General features: G+C 57.6%; 1 protein-coding gene across 1 annotated transcript; it reads right to left on the reverse strand.

Annotated features, from left to right (window-relative positions):
- Positions 1 to 6,953: 6,953 nt before the first annotated feature.
- On the reverse strand, positions 6,954 to 19,717 carry KCNK3 (potassium two pore domain channel subfamily K member 3; the record flags this gene model as incomplete). Its single annotated transcript, XM_080616885.1, has 2 exons — positions 6,954 to 7,843; positions 19,435 to 19,717. 2 exons carry the CDS (start codon positions 19,715 to 19,717, stop codon positions 6,954 to 6,956), a joined length of 1,173 nt encoding a protein of 390 aa, XP_080473011.1.
- Positions 19,718 to 21,572: the final 1,855 nt, after the last annotated feature.

Raw genomic sequence — 21,572 nt, forward strand, 5'->3', positions numbered from 1 at the left:
AACCGTTTATAGGGCTGGGGGGTGGGGGGTACTGTCTCGGAGGCACCCTACGGTTTCAGGGCCCTTGCAGCTCCAAGGGCAACCCTCCAGACATCCAACCTCCTACTTCATCTCCCTGGGGCTTGTTCCTGGGGGACAATTCCACCCCCCAGCCCCATGGAAATTCCGTGCCTCAGTTTCCCCATCCTGGAACCTGGGTTTGCCGGGGTCAGGGTCTCACCATCCCCCCGTGAGCCCCATCTCCCACAGACCCAGCCGAGGGGTTCCAGGGGCCCCTCTACCCCTGGCACCGGGCTTTGCTGCCGCCCGTCCCCCCCGCGCCTCCCCGCCAGACACAGATAAATTATTTTTCCATCCCACGTCAGCCCCGGCAGCCGTGACCCGTGGGAGGCCTCGGGGGAGAAAAAAACCCACTCCAAGGGCCTCCGCCAAGGCTGCCTGCGCCGATCTGAGTTAACCCTTTCTGCGGCTGGGCGGCCACGGATGGGCAGGGCAGGGGTGGCCATCGCCTCCTGCCCTTGCTGACACCCAAGGATGCTGCGGGAAGGGGACCAAAATGTGGCCCTGGGGAGGGATGTGATGGGAGGTGGGCGCTGGTTCTAGTGGCTCCTCTTGGAACAGAGTGGGAGGAGAGCAGCACCCCCAAACTCCACGGGACAGGGACACCCAGCAGCCACTGCCCCCCGCTGATGTTCAGGCTGTAGATCTGCCTCCTAGACCCCCAGTGACCCGACATACCTGCAGTATCCCAAGCACATCTGGATTCTCCCCTGGCAGAAACCCACTGGTGTCACCTATGGGGACACTACAGGCTGGGCAGGGAGGATGGGCCAGCTGGGGTTGGTCCCCTGTTGTCTCCTGTGCTGGTCCACCTCCTCCAGCCCCAGGATGGGCAATTGTTCCAAGGACAGTGACAAGGTGAGCAGTGACAGAGCCACTGACTTACAAAGTCCCCTGCACGTGCCCACCCTTCCATGCCAATGCCAGCCCTGCACAAACACGCTTGTGGGTCTGTGTGGGGGCTGTGGGGTCCCCAGAGGGGAGAAACAGAACATTAGAGACACCCAGTCCCACTGGGACCAGGAAGAGTGTGGACAAGCTGGCACGATGGGGACGGTCCTGCCCACAAGCATGTACCCCTGCAGGTCAGTGCACATGCACCACCCGAGCCCCCAAATCACTCAGAAGCTCCTCAGCCCCATGGAATTAATGAGACCACAAGGCCCATCCCCTCATTAACAGTGTTTAATTCTTCCCTCTCCTGGGCTCCACTCCCATTTCCTGGGCTTGCCAGCCCTGTGCATCCTAGCCTTGAACACTGCCAGGGATGGGGCAGACACAGCTTCCCTGAGCAACCTGTGCCAGGGCCTCATCACCCTCACAAGGAGAACTTCTGCCTCAGATCTCATCTCAATCTCCCCTCTGTCAGTTTAAAGCCATTCCCCCTTGTCCTGTCCCTTGTCCCTTGCCATTCCCCTTGTTCTTTGTCAAAAGCCCCTCTCCAGCTTTCTTTTTGGCCCCTTCAGGCACTCCATCAGATCCACTTCCTTCTTATGTGGGGGGGAGTGAGTCTCAGCAGAGCAAAGCAGAGGCAGAGAATCCCCTCCTTCGACCTGCTGCTCACGCTGCTGGTGATGCAGCCCAGGACACGGTTGGTTTCTGGGCTCAAGCGCACACTGCTGGGTCATGGTGAGCTTCTCATGAACCAACACCCCAAGTCCTTCTCCTCAGGGCTGCTCTCAATCCAGTCTCCCCCAGTCTGTGTCTGTGCGTGGGACTGCCCCAAACCATGTGCAGGACCTTGCCCTTGGCCTTGTTGAACTCTACAAGACTTGTACTGGCCCATCTCTCCAGCCTGTTCAGGTCTCTCTGGATCCCATCCCTTTCCTCCAGTGTGACTGCACCACAAAACTCAGTGTCATCAGCAGACTTACTGAGGGTGTGCTCGGTCCCTCTGCCACAGAGGATGCTGCATCATGTCACAGAGGACATCATGATGCTGCTCATGGAGATGCCACTGGCTGCAGCAGGTTGCCTCTGCCTGTCTGGTCACCCAGTGTCCCCAGCACCAGCACAGGGTCCCCAGGCCAGTGCCGCTGGTGGTCCCCATCCTGTGGCTGCACCCATCCAGGCACAGTGCTCCTGCCCAGCACTTCTCCCATGTCTTCTCCCTGAATTCAGACACAAATTCAGTCCCAAGTCCCCCAGTGGCCCCAGGATATCACGACCAAGCCATTAAGCTTTAGCTGACATAACTTTGCTATTTAGCATGAGTATGACTCAACACTTAAAACCAAAACTGCACCTGCTTAATAGAAACTTGTCTGCAAATAAGGACCTGCCCTCCTGGAAGGGCATGACATACAGTAAGTTAGAACTCGTATGTAGGCAGCCTTGCATCTGCTTCTGTAAGTTGCTTATAAGCAGGGACATCTCTAATGGCAAAATATGATAACAATTTGAACAAGAACCAGGCACGTAGCTTGCAGGTATTAGCAGTTAATCTATAATGCTAAGCTAAAAGGTAAGAATCCTGAGTAATACTAACCCATAGACTGTTGCTGTAGCCCTAACCCAAGTGCGCAACAGGATAAGAAAACTGCAAGTTGTGTAACTTACTGAACTGTATGAACAGATACAAGTGTCTCAAGATGAAAAGTAGGTATAAAAGGACCCCTCACATTTGCTATTCTTTGGACGTGTCTATGGAGGTTTGAACCCCCATGTGCTCCCACCACCAATAAAGGTTTGTGTTTTACTGTACAGTGTGTACTGTGGAGTGATTTCTTTGAATCAATACCTTCAGCATCCAAAGGCCCTTGGTGCACTGCAATAGAGATGATGAGGCCACTCGTGTGATGGGGTAGGAAGAAGCTCAGGATAATGAAAATATGGTTTCCTCCTCCCGCGTGGTTTCTTTTTGCTGGGTTTAATGAACTGGGAATGGAAAACAGAAACACCTACAAGGCTTTTTAAAAATAATTTTTAAAAGAGTACCGAAAATGGCTTTAGAAAGCAGAGCTGTGTGAGTTTTCATTGCTTCTACTTTTTATCTCCCCCTCTTCCCCATTCTCTACCTGGTTCCCACAGCCTACTTGGCCCCTTTTCAGCCAGGATAGAAGCCTTTGTTCCGCACCCCTTCTCCTTTTCCTCAAGGCTTTGGGGAGAGACAGGATGTGTCTCTACTGCCTGGGGCTGAGCTTCCCCCACAGCTGAGCTCTGCTTAATACCGGGGAGGAATTTTAAGTCCCTCCAGCGGACTGTAAATATTTGGTCTATGGCTGACAAGGAGAATTTAAACGCTTTGAGAAGGAATAAAGATCTCCCGGGATGAGGCAGAGGGGTGGATGTGTCTGGTGCTCCTCAATCTCTTGGGACCTGCCACAGGTTCCTCCAAAGGGGGTATCTCTCTGTCCCCTGCCATGGGGTGTTCCAGCTCCCACCCTGTACCCTGCACATCACTAGGACCTTCCTGTGCTGCCCTGGTCTGGCTGGAGAGGACCAGCCCCTGCAGATCCCTATGCCTCCCCTGAGGATGCTCTGTTTTCCCAAAGTGGACCCTTTGGAGGTGGCCAAGCATTTTGTCCTGTCAGCGGTCACCACTGGGAAGGTCCTGGCTCCATCCTCTTCCCCATCAGGTGTTCATAGCTGAGGTGAAAGCTTGAGCTTTCTTTGCTCCCCAGCCCTCTCAGCCTTTCCTCCTAGGAGAGGTGCTCCAGTCCACCATCTACATCTACATGGTGAACTGGACTGCCCTTCGCTGGACTCTCTCCAGTACGTCCACGTCTCTCATGGACAGTGGAGCCCAGAACAGGATCCAGCCCTCCTGGAGTGGCCCCTCCAGTGATGAGCAGAGAGGAAGTGTCCCCTCCCTTGACCTGTTGGCAATGCTTTGCCTCATGAAGCCTGTATTACCCTCAGCCTTCCTTGCAGCAAGAGCATGTTGTTGGCTCATGGTCAATCTGGTGTCCACAAGCACCTCTAGGTCCTCTTCTTCTGAGGTGGGTGGACATTGCTATGTGGGGTTGCTCCTCCCTGAGGCAGACTTCTCCTCACTGAACTGCATGAGGTTCCTCTCTCTGACCACTTCTCCATCCTGTCCATGTCCCTCTGCCATCTCCATGCCTTGTGTTACCAGCAGTCTTTCAGCAGGTCTACGCCCATGCATGGGTGACTTTGTCTCCTGCTTGCCCTGGTTGTGCAGTGCTGGGAAGGCTGGTGGCTGCATGCAGGGGGATAAGAGCCTGGGGGACCAGTTGCGCCCTGGGGACGGATGAACTGGACCAGGCCAAAGCTCTGGCTGGCCCAGCATCCTGACTTCCTGATGGGAAGCATTGGAGGCACAGGAGGATGGAGAGAAGGATAACAGAGGGACCAAATGCCAGGGAAGCCCCCAGTCCCCAACCCTCCCACAGCCCCATGGACGCACCCTCCTGCAGGGTGAAAGCTGCTGCTCAGATGATCCATCCTCTCCATCAGCTGCTGCCGAGACAGATCTGCTCTTTGCAGGCTTAGCGTTATTAGATTAGCTGGTGGCTCATGCCTGGCTTTGGAGGGAGATGAGTTTATCCACTTAAAGGCAGGAGAGCAGCCCAAAGCTCTGCTGACAGTCCCAGCCATGAGATGGCCCCATCCATCCTGGTGCATCCTGGACCTCACTGCTGCCCAGACCCCTTGGAGGTTTGCAGCCAGATGCCCAACCTGGTTCAAGATGCTCCCCGCTCTCTTTGTCTCATGTCTGTGCCTCAGTTTCACCACACAGCCCAAGGCAGGGGGCTCGGCCCTGTGTCCCCTGGCTCACACAGCAGATCTCGGATGCTTCTTGGCTGTTGCACAGAGCAGAGAGAGGTCTCCAGCCTGAACCACGGCTGCAGAGATGCTGCTGCTGGTAAGAGCAGGAGGTTTACAGCTCCTCTGGGTCTCGAGGGGCTCCCATGGGAAAAGCTGCAGCAGGGTCTGCTCCAGCCTTATGTCCATGGGTGGTGGTGGGATGGAAGAGGTCAGGAAGCCCTGAGCTCAGCCTATACAGAAGGGAGACCCTTCTCCCACTGAACTCACTAAAGGATGCTGCAGAGCTCAGAGCTAAGCCTCTCCTTTCTTCCTCTCCCTTATCCATGGGAAAAGCCTGGAGAGGGGCAGAAGCTTATTCCAAAGAAATGCTCATACTTCCCGGTCCCTGCAGAGCAAGGACAATGGGGCACAGAGCTGGGGTAGGGAGGTCCTGTGGGACTGGGACCCCCGTCCCCTAAAGGGAAGAAGCTGAGGCAATGCTGAGGTTTGAACCAGCCTTTATTTCTCTCTATGGAAAGTAACTCAGCGGTACAAATATACTTTGGCATGAGAACCAGAGAAACCTTGCCGGAGGGAGTGTAGGTCCCCATGGGTGCCCTAGGATGAGAGGGAAGCAGAGAGCAAAAAGAAATTCTCCGGAGTCATCAACAAGTTTTCTCCCCAAGACCCTCTTTCCAATAGATATTTATAGACTTCTATAGATACGATGATAGCATCATTTGTAATAAATATCCTCTCTGGTATCTAACAGTATGTACAAGTTGTCAAGTATTAGAAATACATTGGTTTTCTTCTGTTAAAAGGTGAGAAAAGAAATAGGCGGGCTGGGTGCCTTGGCTGTCCCCAAAGTCCCCCTGGCACTCCTGGTGCTCAAAGAGGGGCCAGTGCATGTCAGGGTGTCCCTCAGTGTCCCCACTGGTGGGGGCACAGCCTGTGCTTTGGGTGTTGGCGAGGGAGTGGGCACAGTCCTAGGGGTGATGGGGATGCTCCCCATGGGGCTGGGGGCTGCCCCGTGCGTGGAGGGGGACAAGGAAAGAGGATTTTGCTCCCCTCTTGCTGTGTTGCGGTAACCCCGGGATGTCTCTGCTGGGGAAAGCGTTGAGAGCAACCCTGCTCTGGGCTCAGGGTGTTGGGGTGTGATGGGGGGCAGGTTGACCGGAGCAACCCAGTGGTGTGAAGGAGAAGAAGGGTGAAAAACTCTTATAATGCCTCAAGTTGTCCCCCAGGAAATCTCCCTAAGGGTAACAGCTCTGGCCCCAGAGCTGCCACAGCTGAGGGTGGAGATGGGGGTTCCAGGGACCACGCTGCCGTTGCCTTCCTGCCTCCTTGGTGATGGATCCGTGCTTCCTGCTTCCTTTCCACTGGGAAAATCCTGGGTTTGCCAGTCTGAAAAGGATTGAAATAACCCCACAGAGCTCTCGGGGGGCTGCCCACTGTGTGGAGGCAGGCGTTTTCGGCAGGCTACGTGACTCACGGCTTGTTTTCTCGGCCGCAGGGGCAGGCTGATGTGTGCAGGGATCGAAAGAGCTCCGTCTAAGCCCCTCTTAGCCTGATTTGCCCTCTGATGCGTGCTCGCCTTTGCAGCGGCATCCCCTCACTGCCTGTGGCTGGAGGAGGCAGAGGATGGAAGGGATGGGACCCCGCTGATGCCTGCGATCGGTGCTGAGAGCCCCATGTCCTCCTCAGTCCATGTCTCATGAGGCCTCTGGTGCACACACGACCATGTGTCTGGCTCACGGCCATGCTGTTGCACACTTGGGCTGCCCTGGGGCTGTGCTGGGGCTATGTGGGTCCCCAGCCTCTTGCACAAAGTTCATCATGGAGGGAGGTGCAGGCGTATCCCCCACCCCATCAAGTTAAAGCACTCTCCAGCTCTCCAAGTTTCACATTTTTGAGGAGTGGTTTTGCAAAATAAAATAATAAAATTAATTTAAATTAAAATAAAATAAAACCAGCAGCTCCCTTCTTCCCGCTTCCCAGGGGACCAGGCGGCCTTGCCGCTGTTCCTGCATCCCTCTCAAGCCAGAGGACCATGGCCCACAGCTCCCTGGGGGTCCCACTGCCAGACCTAGGGTGGTTTCCTCCTGCCATGGCCAAGAGAGGTCTTTGGCCACAGAGCCAAGGGGAGAGGTCTGGGGGACATAGGTGGGGATGGAGAGGAACTACACGGAGCTGCGGCGCTTCATGAGCCCCTGGAATGCTGCCAGGCTGTGTAGCCCGGTGGAGACGGAGCTGATGGCCGACCGGCGGGCATTGCAGAAACATCTGTTGGAGGGGGTCTCCGGACAGTGGCCAGGTGAGGAATGGCTCTGCTCCACGCAGGTGTCCGAGGTGGAGAGATCCCTGGGGATGATCATAGGGATGGAGTACTGCAGCTTCTCCCGGCTCTTGTACCACAGGCACGAGCACATGGATTGGAAGTGGAGAACCTCAGCGTAGACATTCCGAAAGCCGCCGCCACTGCTCCCGCCGCCCCCTGCCGCCACCGGCACGGCCGAGGCGGTGTCCGTGGTGTGGATGCTGCTGGCTTGCCCGTTGCGGGTGAGTAGCGCCCGGTGCTCTGCATCCCGCTTCTCATCCTCGGCGTTCATGGTCATGAAGCGCAGCACCACCAGGTTGAGGAAAGCCCCGATGACCGTCAGCCCCGTTAGGATGTAGACGAAGCTGAAGGCCACGTACTGCGGCTTGTTCTGGAGGGCTTCGTCCTTCTGCAGGGCCACGTAGTCCCCGAAGCCGATGGTGGTGAGGGTGATGAAGCAGTAGTAGTAGGCATGGAAGAAGCTCCAGTGCTCGTAGTAGGAGAAGGCTGCCGCTCCGATGCAGAGGGTGCTGATGCAGGAGAAGAACCCGATGGTGACCATGTTGGCCATGGAGACCTCCACCCGCCTCATGCCAAGGCACTTCTTGATACGGTGGAGGAGGTACTTGACAAAGGTGTTGATCCTCTCGCCCAAGCTCTGGAACATGACCAGGGTGAGGGGAATCCCCAGTAGGGCATAGACCATGCAGAAGACCTTCCCCCCGTCCGTGCTGGGGGCTGCATGGCCATAACCTGTGGAGCAAAGCCACAGAATGGGATCAACTTGGTGGTCTGAGAGGGGGTTTAGGGGGTATAGAGCTTCAAACCACCTCCACCAACCCTGACTGGTGCCATCCTCATCCCCAGGCACAAGGAGTGACCACAGACAGCTCTGCAGGCTGTAGGATAATGGAGTCTCTAAATGAAAATGAAGAGGAGGTTGCTGGAGAAGGGGGAAAGCCTTTGGCTCATGGGGAAAGAGGGTGATGGACGAGGTGATGTATCTCTGGTGTGGGATGGGGGCAGTTGGGGATGCTTGGATCAGAGCAACCGGAAAGGCGCAGGAGAGAGGGAGAATAGGGATTTTTGAGGACCCAAAGAGACAATAGCAGTTGGCTCTCCTCTGTTCCCCATCCCCATGTCCCCACACCTCACTGCCTGCCATTCAGGGCTGCTAAGGGAGCAGGGGGAGCATCCACACCCAGTCCTGGGGTCCCTTTGGAGTTTCAGTTCAGTTCCCTGTGCACAAGCCCTGACAGAAGGGACTTGTCCTGCCTCTGCGCTGGTTGTTCCTGATGGATCACGGGCACAGGCAGCTGAGGCTGCGGGTGTGGGGAGCCCTGCTGCGGGCTGAGTTGCTGCAGAGGGGCCCTCGCTGTTGGGCACTGGCTGCTCCCCTTCCCCTTTCCCTGATCCTTTCCTTTCTCTTTTTTCTTTTTCCTTTGTTTCTCCTTTTCCCTTTTCCTTTCCCTTTTTTCCTTTCCCTTTCCTTCTTTCTGTTTTTCCTTTTCCTTATTTCCTTCTCCTCCTTTTTGCCTGTCCCTACTTTTTTCTTTTTCTTTCCGTTTTTTTTCCTTTCCCACTCCCTTTCTCTTCCTCTTTTTTCCTTGCCCTTTCCCTTTCTCTCCTTTTCTCTCTCCCTTTTCCTTTATCGTTTTTTCTCTCTTTCATTCTTTCTGTTTTTCTTTTCACTCCTTTTTCCTTTTACTTTTCTTTTCCTTTTCCTTTCTCTTTCTTTTTCCCTTTCCCATTTTTTCTTTTCCCCTTCCCCTTCTCTTTCCTCTCTCTTTTTCACCCCTCCAGCACTCCACACCACAGATGAGCACCAGGGCAAAGGCTACTGAGAGCTTCACCCCCAACACCCCAAGCCATTGGACTGGGGTCCAGGAGCAGGCAGGAGGAGGCAGGAGCAGGGGCAATGGACAGGGGCAGGCAGGAGCAGTGCTGGGGCCTGGGGTCTGCAACCCAGCTCATTGATCACTCAGACCCCAGGAGGCTCTGAAATGCTCCCCTTGGACCCTGAGCGTGTTTAGGACAGGGCTGGGGATGCTGGCACAAGCACATCCGCTGCAGCACCCACTTCTCCAAGGCCTGCCCTAGCAAGTAAACCATCACCCATGACCGCTTGATGCTGCAGCAGACCCCAAGCCCATAGGAGCTTGTTCTGCACTGGCTCTGTTTAATCCTGGCTGGGCAGAGGCAGGCAGCATCCCTCAACGTCACCATCACTGTTGGCACACCAAGGATAAAGCCAGAGCCAGGCAAAACCAAGGATCATCAGGTCTCAGTTCAAGCTGCATCCAAGGAGCTGGCACGATCTTCTACCCCTGTCAGCACTGCTGACTTGGGCTGTGGCTCGGGGAGCTACAGGGAATCACAGAGTCATAGAATGGTTTGGGTTGGAAGGGACCTTAAAGCTCATTCAGTTCCAAACCCCTGCCATGGGCAGGGACACCTTCCACTAGACCAGGTTGCTCCAAGCCCTGTCCAACCTGGCCTTGAACACTGTCAGGGATGGGGTACTGCTGGAAAGCATCACTGCTCCCATCAGTGCCAGGTACCATCCTGCTCCTTCCCTCACTGATGGAAAAGGGGGGCCTGCTGCTTGTTGTGCTTCTCCCCCAGCAGCAGAAAGGAAACTGAGGCAATGCCACGCCACCTGGGTGGCCACTGGGTGCATTTGTGCAGGATCACATCCTACTGCCCTCAGGGCAGGCTCAGAGCCCTCATCTACACATCTGCCCGCCCCTGCCTGCCCTCCATCTCCTGCCAGATGCCTCTATCCCCCTCCCAGACACCCAAATATCCCCATTCTTCAAGCATCAGCCGGTCGAGGATGGGTTTAAGGACACAAGCCTCCAGCAGTGCCCATGGCCCCCATCCCTGCCAACAGCCTCGCTGAGCATCCTCGTGCCTGCTCCTGCCTGCCCCTCACCACCGCAGCCTCCTGCAGCTATATTTAGCCCTGTTTCCCCAGGGAAAGGAGTTTATGAGCTCTCACAGCGCGTCCAAGCATCCGTCAATCTGTCATCCCCCCTCCCCTTTCCCGGCTTTAGCAGGCACTGCCTGATCTCCAGCACGTCTGAGGACAGGGGAAAGGTCACTGGGATATGAAATCCGGCCGGGAGGCAGAGGGAGACCCCAGGAAGGCGATGGAAAGGGTGAACCCCCAAAGCTCTCTTGCACCTGTGGTTTCATCCACTGTGGCAAGGAGCCACATTGGAGAGTGCTCAGCTCTCGAAGATGTGGCAAAGTCCCGCAGTTGCCAGGTTCAAGGAACACGCATTGGCATGCACTGGCACTGTGGCACATCCTAGCCTGGCCAAGCTCCCTGGCAGTCTCAGTGAGGCTCCTGCCATGCTCCTGCCCTCCCTCCAAAAGGGGTTTAGCATCTCTTCACCATCTCCTGCACCCCAAACCGCCCTGCCAGTGGATGCTCCTCAGATGGATGTCCCATGGGATGCTGCCATGGGAGAATATGGTCAGGGTGCTCCAGCTCAGGGTACTGCCAGCAGGCAGGGAGCACGGCGTGTGTCCCTGGAGAGAAAATATGACACGTCCCTGCAGAACGCGGCCGGCTCCTCTCCTTTTTAGGGCTGTGGGGAGCAGGTGCATGTCTCAGCAGGGCCCTGGCCTGGAGCAAATCCCAGGCTGTCGGGAGCGATGGATGGCCGGGATTAGTAGGCAGCTGCTGGGGATGGGGATGGGAGGAGGGGAGGACTTTGCAGAGTGGAGGTGTGACAAGGATAGAGGGTGCAAAGGGTTGGGAAGGCAGGGAGACAGGACACCATGAGGGACACTGGGTGCAGGGGGCCAGGGCAGGGCACAGAGCATCCCAGCTGACAACAGGGACCCGGAGCTGGGCTGAGGTTTTGGGGAATGAAGCAGTCAGGAAAACAGCTCCCTGCTTTACACATCACTGCAGGAAAGCAGGCGCTGGCTGGGAGCGAGGGCTTGTGGCCACGAGCCATGGCCCACACCAGGACACCTCCATGCAGGGTAGGAGCCCTGCATCCTGCTGCCAGAGCCATCATGGTGCTCCTCCACTGGGGTCCGTGCAGGGAGCAGGGCGGGTTCCATATCCTGGCTGTCTGTTGGCTGGTGTCCCCCTCCCTTACCCAGTGCGGCTTCTGCCTTTTGCCGCTGCAACAGCCTGGCCCCTGCAGAGGGATGCTAGAGCCCTTCACCGTGGTCCCTGACCTGTTGCAGCTTTCACTCTGCACTGCTGGGCTGTGAGGCTGCAGGAGCAATAAGGGAAAGTAGGGATGGTTCAAGTATCTTGGCTGATGGGGGCTGGAGATGTCTACAGAGGCATCGACCACTCTGGGGGGCTCCAATGCTTTGGAGCAACCTCAGTTTCTGTCCCAGCCTGGGATGAACCCAACTCTGGTCCTTCTAAGGCTGGTTTCACAAGACCATGAAACCCTTGAGGAACCTGGTCTAGTGAAAGATGTCCCTGTCCATGGCAGGGAACTGGGACTAGAGCTCCAGGCACCCTATTCTCCTGGCTGTCAGGGATAAGAAGGAAGGAGGCAGTGGGTGGGTATCCCTTGGGGTGCAGTGTGTGATCCTTATACTCCTCATGTCAGCTGTGCATCCAGACCTGCATCCCACCACCCCATTGTTCCCAGTAAGGACCAGCATCCCACTGAGTGTATAATGGGCACCAATTTCCCCTGGGAGACACGAGCTTGATGGAGGTACAAATAGTGCAAGCTCTGTCCAGCATCCACAGCCAAGAGCCACCCAGGCTGTGCCCAGCCCTGCCAGGTTATCAGTGCCCAGCAGTGGGTACCCAGTGGTAGAGCCAGCACATGGGGTACCCTTGGCATTGCCTGGGAGATGCAAACAACAGGCAAACTGCAGCTGGGAAAAAGCCATGTGGCAGCAGCAGCCTGCCCTGAGCAAACACAGTGCAGCACAAAGGGGCACGACGCTGTGTTCTGCATGGGGACAGCCGTGCCCAGCAACGCCTCCGTCCCCCAGGAAGGGGCTCATCCTGCCGGGGGACGCCTCCTGGCCAGGCAGGGTGAGCGGCAGCTGGAACAGAGGGATGGGACATGGGCAGCAGGTCTCTGGGGCTGGGCTAAACATGAGTGATGCAGATGAAGTAAGCCTAGGGACACAGAGCACCCAGGCTCCTCCAGTCCAAGCTGCAACTTGGACCTACAGCAGGGACTGTCCTCGCTGCACCTTCACTAGAGCAGATGAAGAGGCAACCAGCCTGACGTCCTCTCACCTTGCCTGCCATCCGTCCATCCATCCATCCATCCATCTGTCCGTCCGTCCATCCATCCACCCATCCACCCATCCACCCAGCCACTCATCCATCCATCCATCCATCCATCCATCCATCCATCCATCCATCCATCTGTCCGTCCGTCCATCCACCCACCCATCCACCCAGCCACTCATCCATCCATCCATCCATCCATCCATCCATCCATCCATCCATCTGTCCGTCCATCCATCCATTCATCCATCCATCCATCCATCCGTCCATCCATCCATCCATCCATCCATCCATCCATCCATCCATCCATCCATCTGTCCGTCCATCCCTCTATGCATTTAACCATCTATCCATCCGTACGTCCATCTGTCCATCCATTCATCCACCCATCCATCCATCCGTCTATCCATCCATCCATCCATCCATCTGTCCATCCATCCATCCATTCATCTATCCATCCATCCATCCTTCCATCCTGCAGCAAAGAAAGCCAACAGGTTGCTGGGGAACATCAACAAAGGCATCACCAACAGAGATAAAGATGTTATTGTCCCATTCTGCTCAGTGCTTGTCAAGCCACACTGGGAATACTGTGTCCATTTTTGATCCCTGCAGTACAAAAAAGATGTGGATGGGCTGGAGAGGGTCCAGAGAAGGGCCACAAAGATGATCCAAGCACTGGGCAGCCATGTGAGGAAAGGCTGAGAGAACTGGGCTTGTTCAGCCTGGAGAAGAGAAGGCTCAGGGGAGACCTTATCCCCATGTTCCAGTATTTAAAGGGTGACTACGAAAAAGACAGAGACTCCCTTTTTACAAGGAGTTACATGGAAAAGACAAGGGGTGATGGGCACAAATTACTAATGGGGAGATTCTGACTGGACCCAAAAAGACAATTTTTCACCAACCAGCCACTGGAATAATCTCCCCAGGGAAGTGATGACTCCCCAGTGTTGGACACTGTTAAGATTCAGCTGGACAGGGTGCTGGGACACTGCTCTAGGTCACACTTGGCCAAGAAAGGTTGGATCAGATGATCCTTGAGGTCCCTTCCAACTTGGGATTTTGTGATTCTATGACCATCCATCCGTCTGTCCGCCTGTCTGTCCGTCCATCCATCCATCCATCCATCCATCCATCCATCCATCCATCCAATCACCCACCCACCCACAGACCTCTTCCCATGCTGCACTCACCTCTCCTGCACCCCTTCACTCCTCCTGTGGGTGAGAGGAATGGGGGGCAGACTTTGGGCTCCCCCGTTCCCTCCCCCCGCAAAATAGAGCATTGGGGTAACTCCCCATTACCCCCTCCCATCCTCTGTAACAGCATCTGCCCCCTGCCACCCCCCTGTCCCCACATCACCATGACCCCTTTCCCCAGATTTATCTTATACATTTGGGGTGCGGTTGTGTCTCACAGCCCCCCTATCCCTGCTCCCACCACAGTGAGGGTGCCGAGGGGCAGCCCCACATCCCCTCTCGCTGCCCTCCTGCCGGGGGAGGCGGCAGAGCAGGATGGTTTGGGGGTGCATCCAGCGCCGGCCCCCCCAGCCCTGCTGCCTGCGGGCGGGGGGAGCAGGATGGTGTCATGGAAAATGCCTGAGCCGGCCAAGCGCCTGTTTGCACCGAAACTGGCAGTTTTTCCCTCTGTCCTGGGGCTCCGCCAGGCCCTTTCCCGGCCCCCTCTCCCTTCCTGCTCCATCCCTCCCCTCCTCCTGCAAAAGCGGGGTCTCCCTCTGACCTTAGGGCCCCTGCAGCAGGACATGGGTATCCTCTGCGCTGGCAGGCAAGGCATAATACCCCAGTGATGGGCATGGCTGGATGCTGGTGGACACCCCTATCTGGGAGACTGGTCCTGTTGGGTTTTTTTGCTGGGGGCACCCCTTGGGAGAGCACAGACCTGAAGCTGGGGCATCCCCGGGAGCAGACGGATGCCGTGTGCTGCTCCTCCTTTACAGAAAATGGGTTATTTACACCCATCTTTTGGCTCAGGCCCCTGCAGGGCAGGGCTGGAGGCTGGCAGAGCAGTGGCTGACACCAGCCCTCCTGGCTGCCTTCACCCAGGGTCTCCAGTGTGAAAAGCAGGATGTGGCTCCTTCCTCCTGGTGCCCAGCTTTGTTTGGGTAAAGGCAAGGTGTGGAGGGGTGTGCAATGGCACCCAGCACCATGCATCAGTGCCCAGCACCATTCACAGGCACCCAGAAATGTGTACCAGCACCATGCACCAGTGCCCAGCGCTGTGCACCAACATCATGCACCAGCACCCAGCACCGTGCACCAGTGCTCAGCACCATGCACCCAGCACCACTTGCAGCACAAGTGCAGACTTTCTGCCCCATGGCCACTGTCCTTCTTCCCTCTCTGCAGGCAGACCCCTCATCGCCACAGCACGCTCCACTCTTGCTCCTTCAATTAACCCTCCTGCTGTGATTTATCCAAGGTGGTGGTGCCCACTATAAATCCCGCGCCGCAGTCACTTCAGCCTGAGAGCCGCCTGATAAATATTTAAGCCGGCCCATAAATCACACTCCAGCAGAGCGGGGCTCTCCCGCAGCCTCCAGCTCCAGTCTGCCCTCTTGGCACTAGACTTGGCAGCACCGAGACGAAGCAGCCAGCCCTGAGGCTTGGTAACCGGTGGAAAAAAAACCCAAACCCAAAGAAATTGGGGTTTTTTGGCCCTGTCCTAGGTGACTCCCCCCTCGCTTCAGAGCATCTCTGCCCTGCACGTGGTGTTTATGCCTTACTCTGAGTCAGGCTTTGCTGGCGAGTTTAATGAGGCATCAGCTGGGAGAGGCCAGGCAGGGGGGCAGGGAGGGAGCGGGTATTAATTGCTGTTATCGCTTCAGGATGGAGAGGAGCATGGAATTTATAGCCTGGGCGGGAGTGGGGGATGGCAGGGAGGGATGCTCGCAAAGGGGCAGTGATCCGGCCAGCAGGGCCAAGCCCCCTGTTCAGAGGGTCCATGGGCAGAATTCCATGGGAGAGGACACCCACAATACCACTCCACTCTGTCACACCACAGGTTTGCTGGAGCCACCCTGGGAAGAGGCTCTGCCCCCTTGGCAAAGGCACTGAGCCCCAGCAGGGCAGGCTGCTGGGGCCGTGGCCTCACCCCTAAACCACACATTGCTGCTGGGAAGGGCTCAGGGATGACTCTGATCTCTGTGCATACAGTCCATCTCCCCATTCACCCTCTTTGTGCTCCCCGCACTGAGAGTCAGCGGCAGAGGGGTGTATACCCTCATTAGGTTTCAGAGTGAACACCCTAATGAGCAATACCAGCATACCACAGGCGAGGGCTGGCCTGATGGTTAGCTGCATAGGGAAGGAAAGCAATCCCAGCTGCCCAGTGCTGCTCTCTGCCAGCCCCTGCAGCATGGCTGGAGCACTCAAAGGACCACCCCGCCCCAGGGAGCCACAGGGTTGGAAGGGGTGAGACACTGCCTGTCCCTCTCCACTGCCTGTAATGGGACTGGGGTCACGCACTGGGCATCGCATCCTGTGGGGCTCTGGGCTGAGGGGAGAGATATCCCCGCTCTGGAACAGAATGGGACAGTTTTTTCCCTCCGGCATGTTAACTCTGAAACCTATCAAATGTGCCAACACTAATTTCTACTGCTATCTCTTTTAGCAGGCAGAGCTAGTGCAGGATGGGAACAGAAATGTCCAGAGGGGCCAGAGAGAGTGGGTTCCCCTTGACCAGCCTCACTGCAGTCCCCAGACTGCTTCAACCTCCTCCTTGTTCCAGTGGTTCCCATGCCTTCCCTGAGACATTTCCCTCTGCTGCATCCCCCAAAGCCAGAGAATCGGGGTCCTTCCCTTCCCATTGGTGCTGGAAGGATAAGAGCTTCCAGTATGGATGTGATGGAGTGAGGTCAGGCCTACTGCCTTCAGAGGGGCAGCCCAAGATGGGGGTGATGGGGTGACAGACAGGGACACCCCGTACAGAAGAGGGTCAGTGAGGACCTGGTCTCACCCTAGGGCCCCTGCTCCGCTGATAAACAAGTGGGGCAGGAGGAGGGCTGTGACAGATGGTGACACCATGGTGGCATTGCCACCTGCCCCAGCCCAGATGGCTGCTTGCCTCTGCGCACAGCGAGTCAGGGAGGAAGAAGGGGGGGAACGTGTCTTTTGGGAGCGATCCAGAGAGAGCCATCACAGCCAGCCCTGGAGCACAGAGGCCCGTGGTGTGAGAACAGGGACGGAGGTGACAGGGGACATGTCCTGCTGATGCTGACATCCCACAAGGGGACCCTGGGGATCAGCTCTCCTGTGAGGACAGGCGAGTGCCGTCCCTGCAAACCCTGCAGCTCTGTTTGCCCCCCGGCTTTGTGGAGTGGGTGACAGCAAACCTAAACATTCCAGTCCTTGGTCCCCCTCTGGGGTGCTTTGGGGGTCCCCAGGCACTGGTGGGGCTGCACTCCACTAGCAGGGTGCAGGGCATCCTTGCGGAGGGAGTGGGGACCTTCAGAGCAGCCGCCTCTTGGTTCCCTTCCCAGACAAAGGAAAAAAACCCCAAAAGCCCTGAAATGTAGGAAAAACTTTCCAAGTGGGACCTGTCATCCTCCTGGCTTTCCCCCCTTCCCATCTAAAGCTGGCCCTGGCATGGAGATCTTGACCTGACATCCTGATTGCCTCTGGAGCGCCACGGGAGCCTGACTCTTCACCATCCCCATCTGCAACAGGAGCTTTACAGAGGGGCTGGTCGGTGATTTCCTGGGAGAATGCCTTTTTTCCCCCTCCACTGGAAAATCCCATTTCATGGGAATAATGGAATTTTCTTTCCTGTCTTCCCTGACAGCAGTGGCTTTTGATGATTTTGCTCTTGTTGCTGGTGCACTCGAGCTCCATTGCCACAGGCCAGCTAAACCACCTGCCTTCTAACTCCTCAGATTTTGATGAAACCACCATGGCTGTACCCAGTTATGTCTGTTCCCCTTCCATAGGGACTCTTGGACATCATGGAAAGGCTGAAGCTGCTGGGAGAGAAGTGCTTAATGCCAGCAGAGCAATAGAGCCCAGTTTGGGGACATTCCTTCTGCATCCCCCTCCCGCTCTGCTGTGGCCAGACACGTTTTGGGGGTCTGGGTGTCATCACCCCAACCCCAGAGCGGCCCCTGAGCTCCCACAACACACCTCAAATGAAGGGATCAAGGTTTTAACCCCCCCTGCAGGCGGCAGGATGCTTTGCTGGGGTGTAACGCCTGCGTCAGGGCTCAGCCACCTCTCCTCCATCCCTCTGGGGTCCGGGCAGCTGCAGGTAGGGGAGAGCAGGCGGTGTCCAGGGGAGGCATGGAAGAGCCTCCACGCCTGCCCGCAGCCCGGTGCTGAGCTACAGCCTCAGGACCGTGCCCACCTGCCCGGCTTTGTCTCCTTCCTCCGTCACTGCAGCATCCTTTGTGTGGGCTAGCGAGACGCTGCTCGCTTCCCGCTCGCTCCTCGCCCCAGCCCCCCGCGCACCCCCTTGCCCGCTCCTCCTCCCTCTCACGTCAAACATAAGCCGCTTGGCTTCACTTCCAGAGCCTTTCCCGGCTGCTCCCGCCAGCAGGGAAGGGCCAGACCCTGCCGCCACTCAGCCACGGCCACCCAGACACACGCGTGTCAGCACCGAGCACCAACGCTCTGACACCCGTGTGTCAGTCCCGGGAGCCAACAGCTGCTACAACACCCGTGTCTGAGCCTCGGGAACCAACAGCCGCCCAGTTTGGGGACCAGGGGATGGCAGGTCCCCATCGAGGGCACCCAAGGACAGATGGGTCGGCAGTCCAACTGGTCTGGACCTTGGGGAACCCTGCAGCCCCCTCAGCTCCTTCAGCCCCTCTCCTAAATTGGGGGACGCCCCCACCCTCCAAGCAGTCTCCAGCAGCATCTCCCGAGGGATCCTGATTCCTGACACCCTGAGCATCCCCAGGTTGGGGTTGGAGGAGCACCCCGAGCATGGGGGTGCAACGCTGATACCTCCCCTATTAGGTCAGTGCATCTGTGCAAGCAAGGGGGCACCGGGTCCCCCGGTCTGGAGATCCATCCCCCAGGAGGGGCAGGAGATGGGCTGCGAGGGACCTCTGTCCTCAGGGGACCTTTCTCTTCCTTCTCCGTCCTACAGCCCCACTGGGACCCCCCCAGCATTCGCTGCCGCCCCGCAGGGCTGGAAATAGGGTCCTAGCTTAGACCTCCCCCCTAAGCTGCAGTGGGGTGAGGGAGTGGGGGTGACGGGCCCCAGGTCCGTGCGGGGGGGGGGGGGGCAAAACGGGGGGATGTGACGGTGAGGAGCCCAGAGGCTGCACGGATAGGGATGCCTAGAGAGCGGGGACATCAGAGACCACGGGGATGGGCACGTTGCTGTTCCCCTAGGACGAGGAGGTGGGAGAGGGTGGGCAGGAGGGATTCCCGATGCCTCGGGAATGGGCGCGAAAGAGAGTGTCCGGTGAGGGCTCCAGAGCTGGGAAGCAGGGCTAGCGAGTAGATCCGACCGATACCGCGGGGATGGGCGTAGGTCCGGGCGGGGGGTTCCCAGGGCAGCGGAGCTATAAGCAGACCGGGTAGCCCTGACGCTACGGGAAAGAGAGATTTCGGGAGGATCCGGGATGGGATTTTGCGGTGGCAGAGAATCTCCTCTTCGGGAGAGTCGCCCCGATACCGGGGGGACGGGCGGAGGTCAAGCGGGGATTTAGTGGTAGCAGAGGTGGATGCTCCTGCCGCTGCGGGGATGGGCATTCTGGGGAGCGTGCTGACGGGGCTTTCCGGGGGATATCGGGGGCTTGGCGGGAGGGTAACCGCGATACTACGGGGACGGGCGGGGAAGGTGTGTGTCCGGGTAGCGGAGTATCCGGTCAGGCGGGTCGCCGCGACACTATGGGGACGGGGGGGAGATCCAGGTAGCGGAGGAACCACGCAGTCGGGTCACCCTGATATCAGGGAAACGGGCTGGGGGGGTTCCCTGTAGTGGAGGAGCCGAGCGGTTGGGTCACCCCGATACCACGGGGACGGCCGGGGTGTCGGGGAAGGTTTGCACCGGGGAAAGTGGTGGTGGGGGGCTGACCCGAGCCGGCGTCCCGCAGCCGGTAGGCGGAGGAGGGTATCCGGGACTGGCAGGAACACCGGGAAGACGGTACCTATAGTGGTGATGACGGTGATGGCGAAGTAGAAGGAGCCGGCGAATTTCCACTGGACGCCGGCCTTGTGCGGCTTGAGCTTGAGGACGACCCACTCGAGTTCGCGGTAGCTCTCGGCGCTCAGGTTGTACTTGCTCTTGAGCTCCTGGCTCTTGGCCTCCAGCCGCCGCCGCTCCGCCGTCTCCTCCTCCGACTCCAGAGCGTCGAAGACGGCGGCGCCCACCAGCAGGTACGTGAAGGTGCACACGATGAGCGCCAGCGTCCGCACGTTCTGCCGCTTCATGCTGCGGCGGCGGCGGCGGCGGGCGGCGGGGCCGGCTGGGGCATGGCGGCGGCGGCGGCGGCGGCGGCAGCGGCAGAGGGACCGGCCCGGCCCGGCCCGGCGCGGCGCGGCGGAGGAGCGGGGGGCGGGAGGGGCGGAGGGGGGGGCGGAGCTGTCCTTCAGCACCACCGCCCCGCACCCCACCCGCACCAGTACCCGCGCCGGGATTGCCCCACACCGGCACCCGCAGCGCCCTGCATCGGCACCGGGACCGGCAGCTCCCCGCACCCGCACAGGTACTGACACCCGCACCGGCACCGGTACTGATACACTCCGCAGCTGCACCAACGCCAACACCTCCCCAGCACCAGTACTGGCACCTGCACCAGTATCAGCATCAACACCCGCACAGACACTGGCACCTGCACCTTCACCGGCACCGGTACTGACACCGACAACCGCACCCCACCGCACCTGTACTGGCACTGGCACCGGTACTCGTACCTGCACTTGCACAGGTACCGGCAGCGACACCTGCACAGACAGTGGCACAACACAGCACCCACACCAGCACCGATACCGACACCTGCATCCCACCCGCACACTGGCACTGGTACTGGCACTTGTATCTGCACCAGTACTGGTACCAGCATGCCCTACGCAGGGTGTGCACCCCCTGACACTCAGGCACTCCTGTACACTCATGTGTACATACGGAGAGGCACACACATGTGCATGGTCGCATAAACACAGACACCCCTGTGTATATTCACTCACATAACACACACATACACACAATACACATATATACACACACACATACTCATGCACACACAGGCGCATCCATGTGCACCACCTCAGCCACACTTGAACATACATTCATTCACTTGTACTCTTATGCATGTACACACAGAGGTGCACACATACACATGTTCACATTCATGCACACACATACACCCCAATGCATATGGACATACACACTCATGTACACACAGACACACCTGTGTGCACCCCTTCACCTATACTTGCACACACATATGTGCACACATACTCAGATGCATATGCACACGGAGGTGCATATGTACACATGTTCGCACTCATGCACACACCTGTGTGAAACCATCAGCCACGCTTGCATGCACACTTATACGCGTATGCAGATATACACACACTCCCATGTGCCTACACACCCCCTTGCCCGTACTTGTACACTCACACACATCTAGGTGCACATATACTCACAGTCACATGTATGCATGTACAAACACACACATAACGCCATACGTACTCCCACACTCCTATGTTTCAAAACAGCCCTGCAGACTTGCCATCTGCACAGATGCTCATGCGTGTTCGTGTGGATCCTTACAAGCTTCGTTCAGGGGATGGAGGTTGAACTACCCAACCTGGTAGCATTGGGGCTGTCCCTGTGGCCATGGGTGTCCCTGGCACCCTGGGGTGCCCCAGCGCTGATGTCGGCTTATGTGTCTCCATCCCCTGCTCCATCTCTTGCATCCACCATGCAAAACACAGGAGATCTCCAGGAGAAATGCTGTAAACACGACAGTCCTGGGTGGAAGCAGGATCAGATCCTGGAAAAGGGAATGACCCCGGCCTGCCCGTGTGGCCCCAGGACATGTTTCACCAGCTGCTGACACCTGAAACGAGGAACAATTGTTCTTTGCACATGTGCTGGCACCTCAAGTGGGCTGCCGGCATGCAGGGACATGTGTCACTGCAACAGGATGCCCGGGTCCCTCCAGTCCCCCACACCACTGCAGGGACCCCAGTGTCCTGTCCCCCCTCTGCCCACATACAGGAGGCTGGGACACAAATCCTGCCCCAACGGTGACAGTGCCGCAAGGGCTGGCGGGGA

Source organism: Psittacula echo, assembly GCF_963264785.1.
Source record: "Psittacula echo genome assembly, chromosome: 4".
NCBI lineage: Eukaryota > Metazoa > Chordata > Aves > Psittaciformes > Psittacidae > Psittacula > Psittacula echo.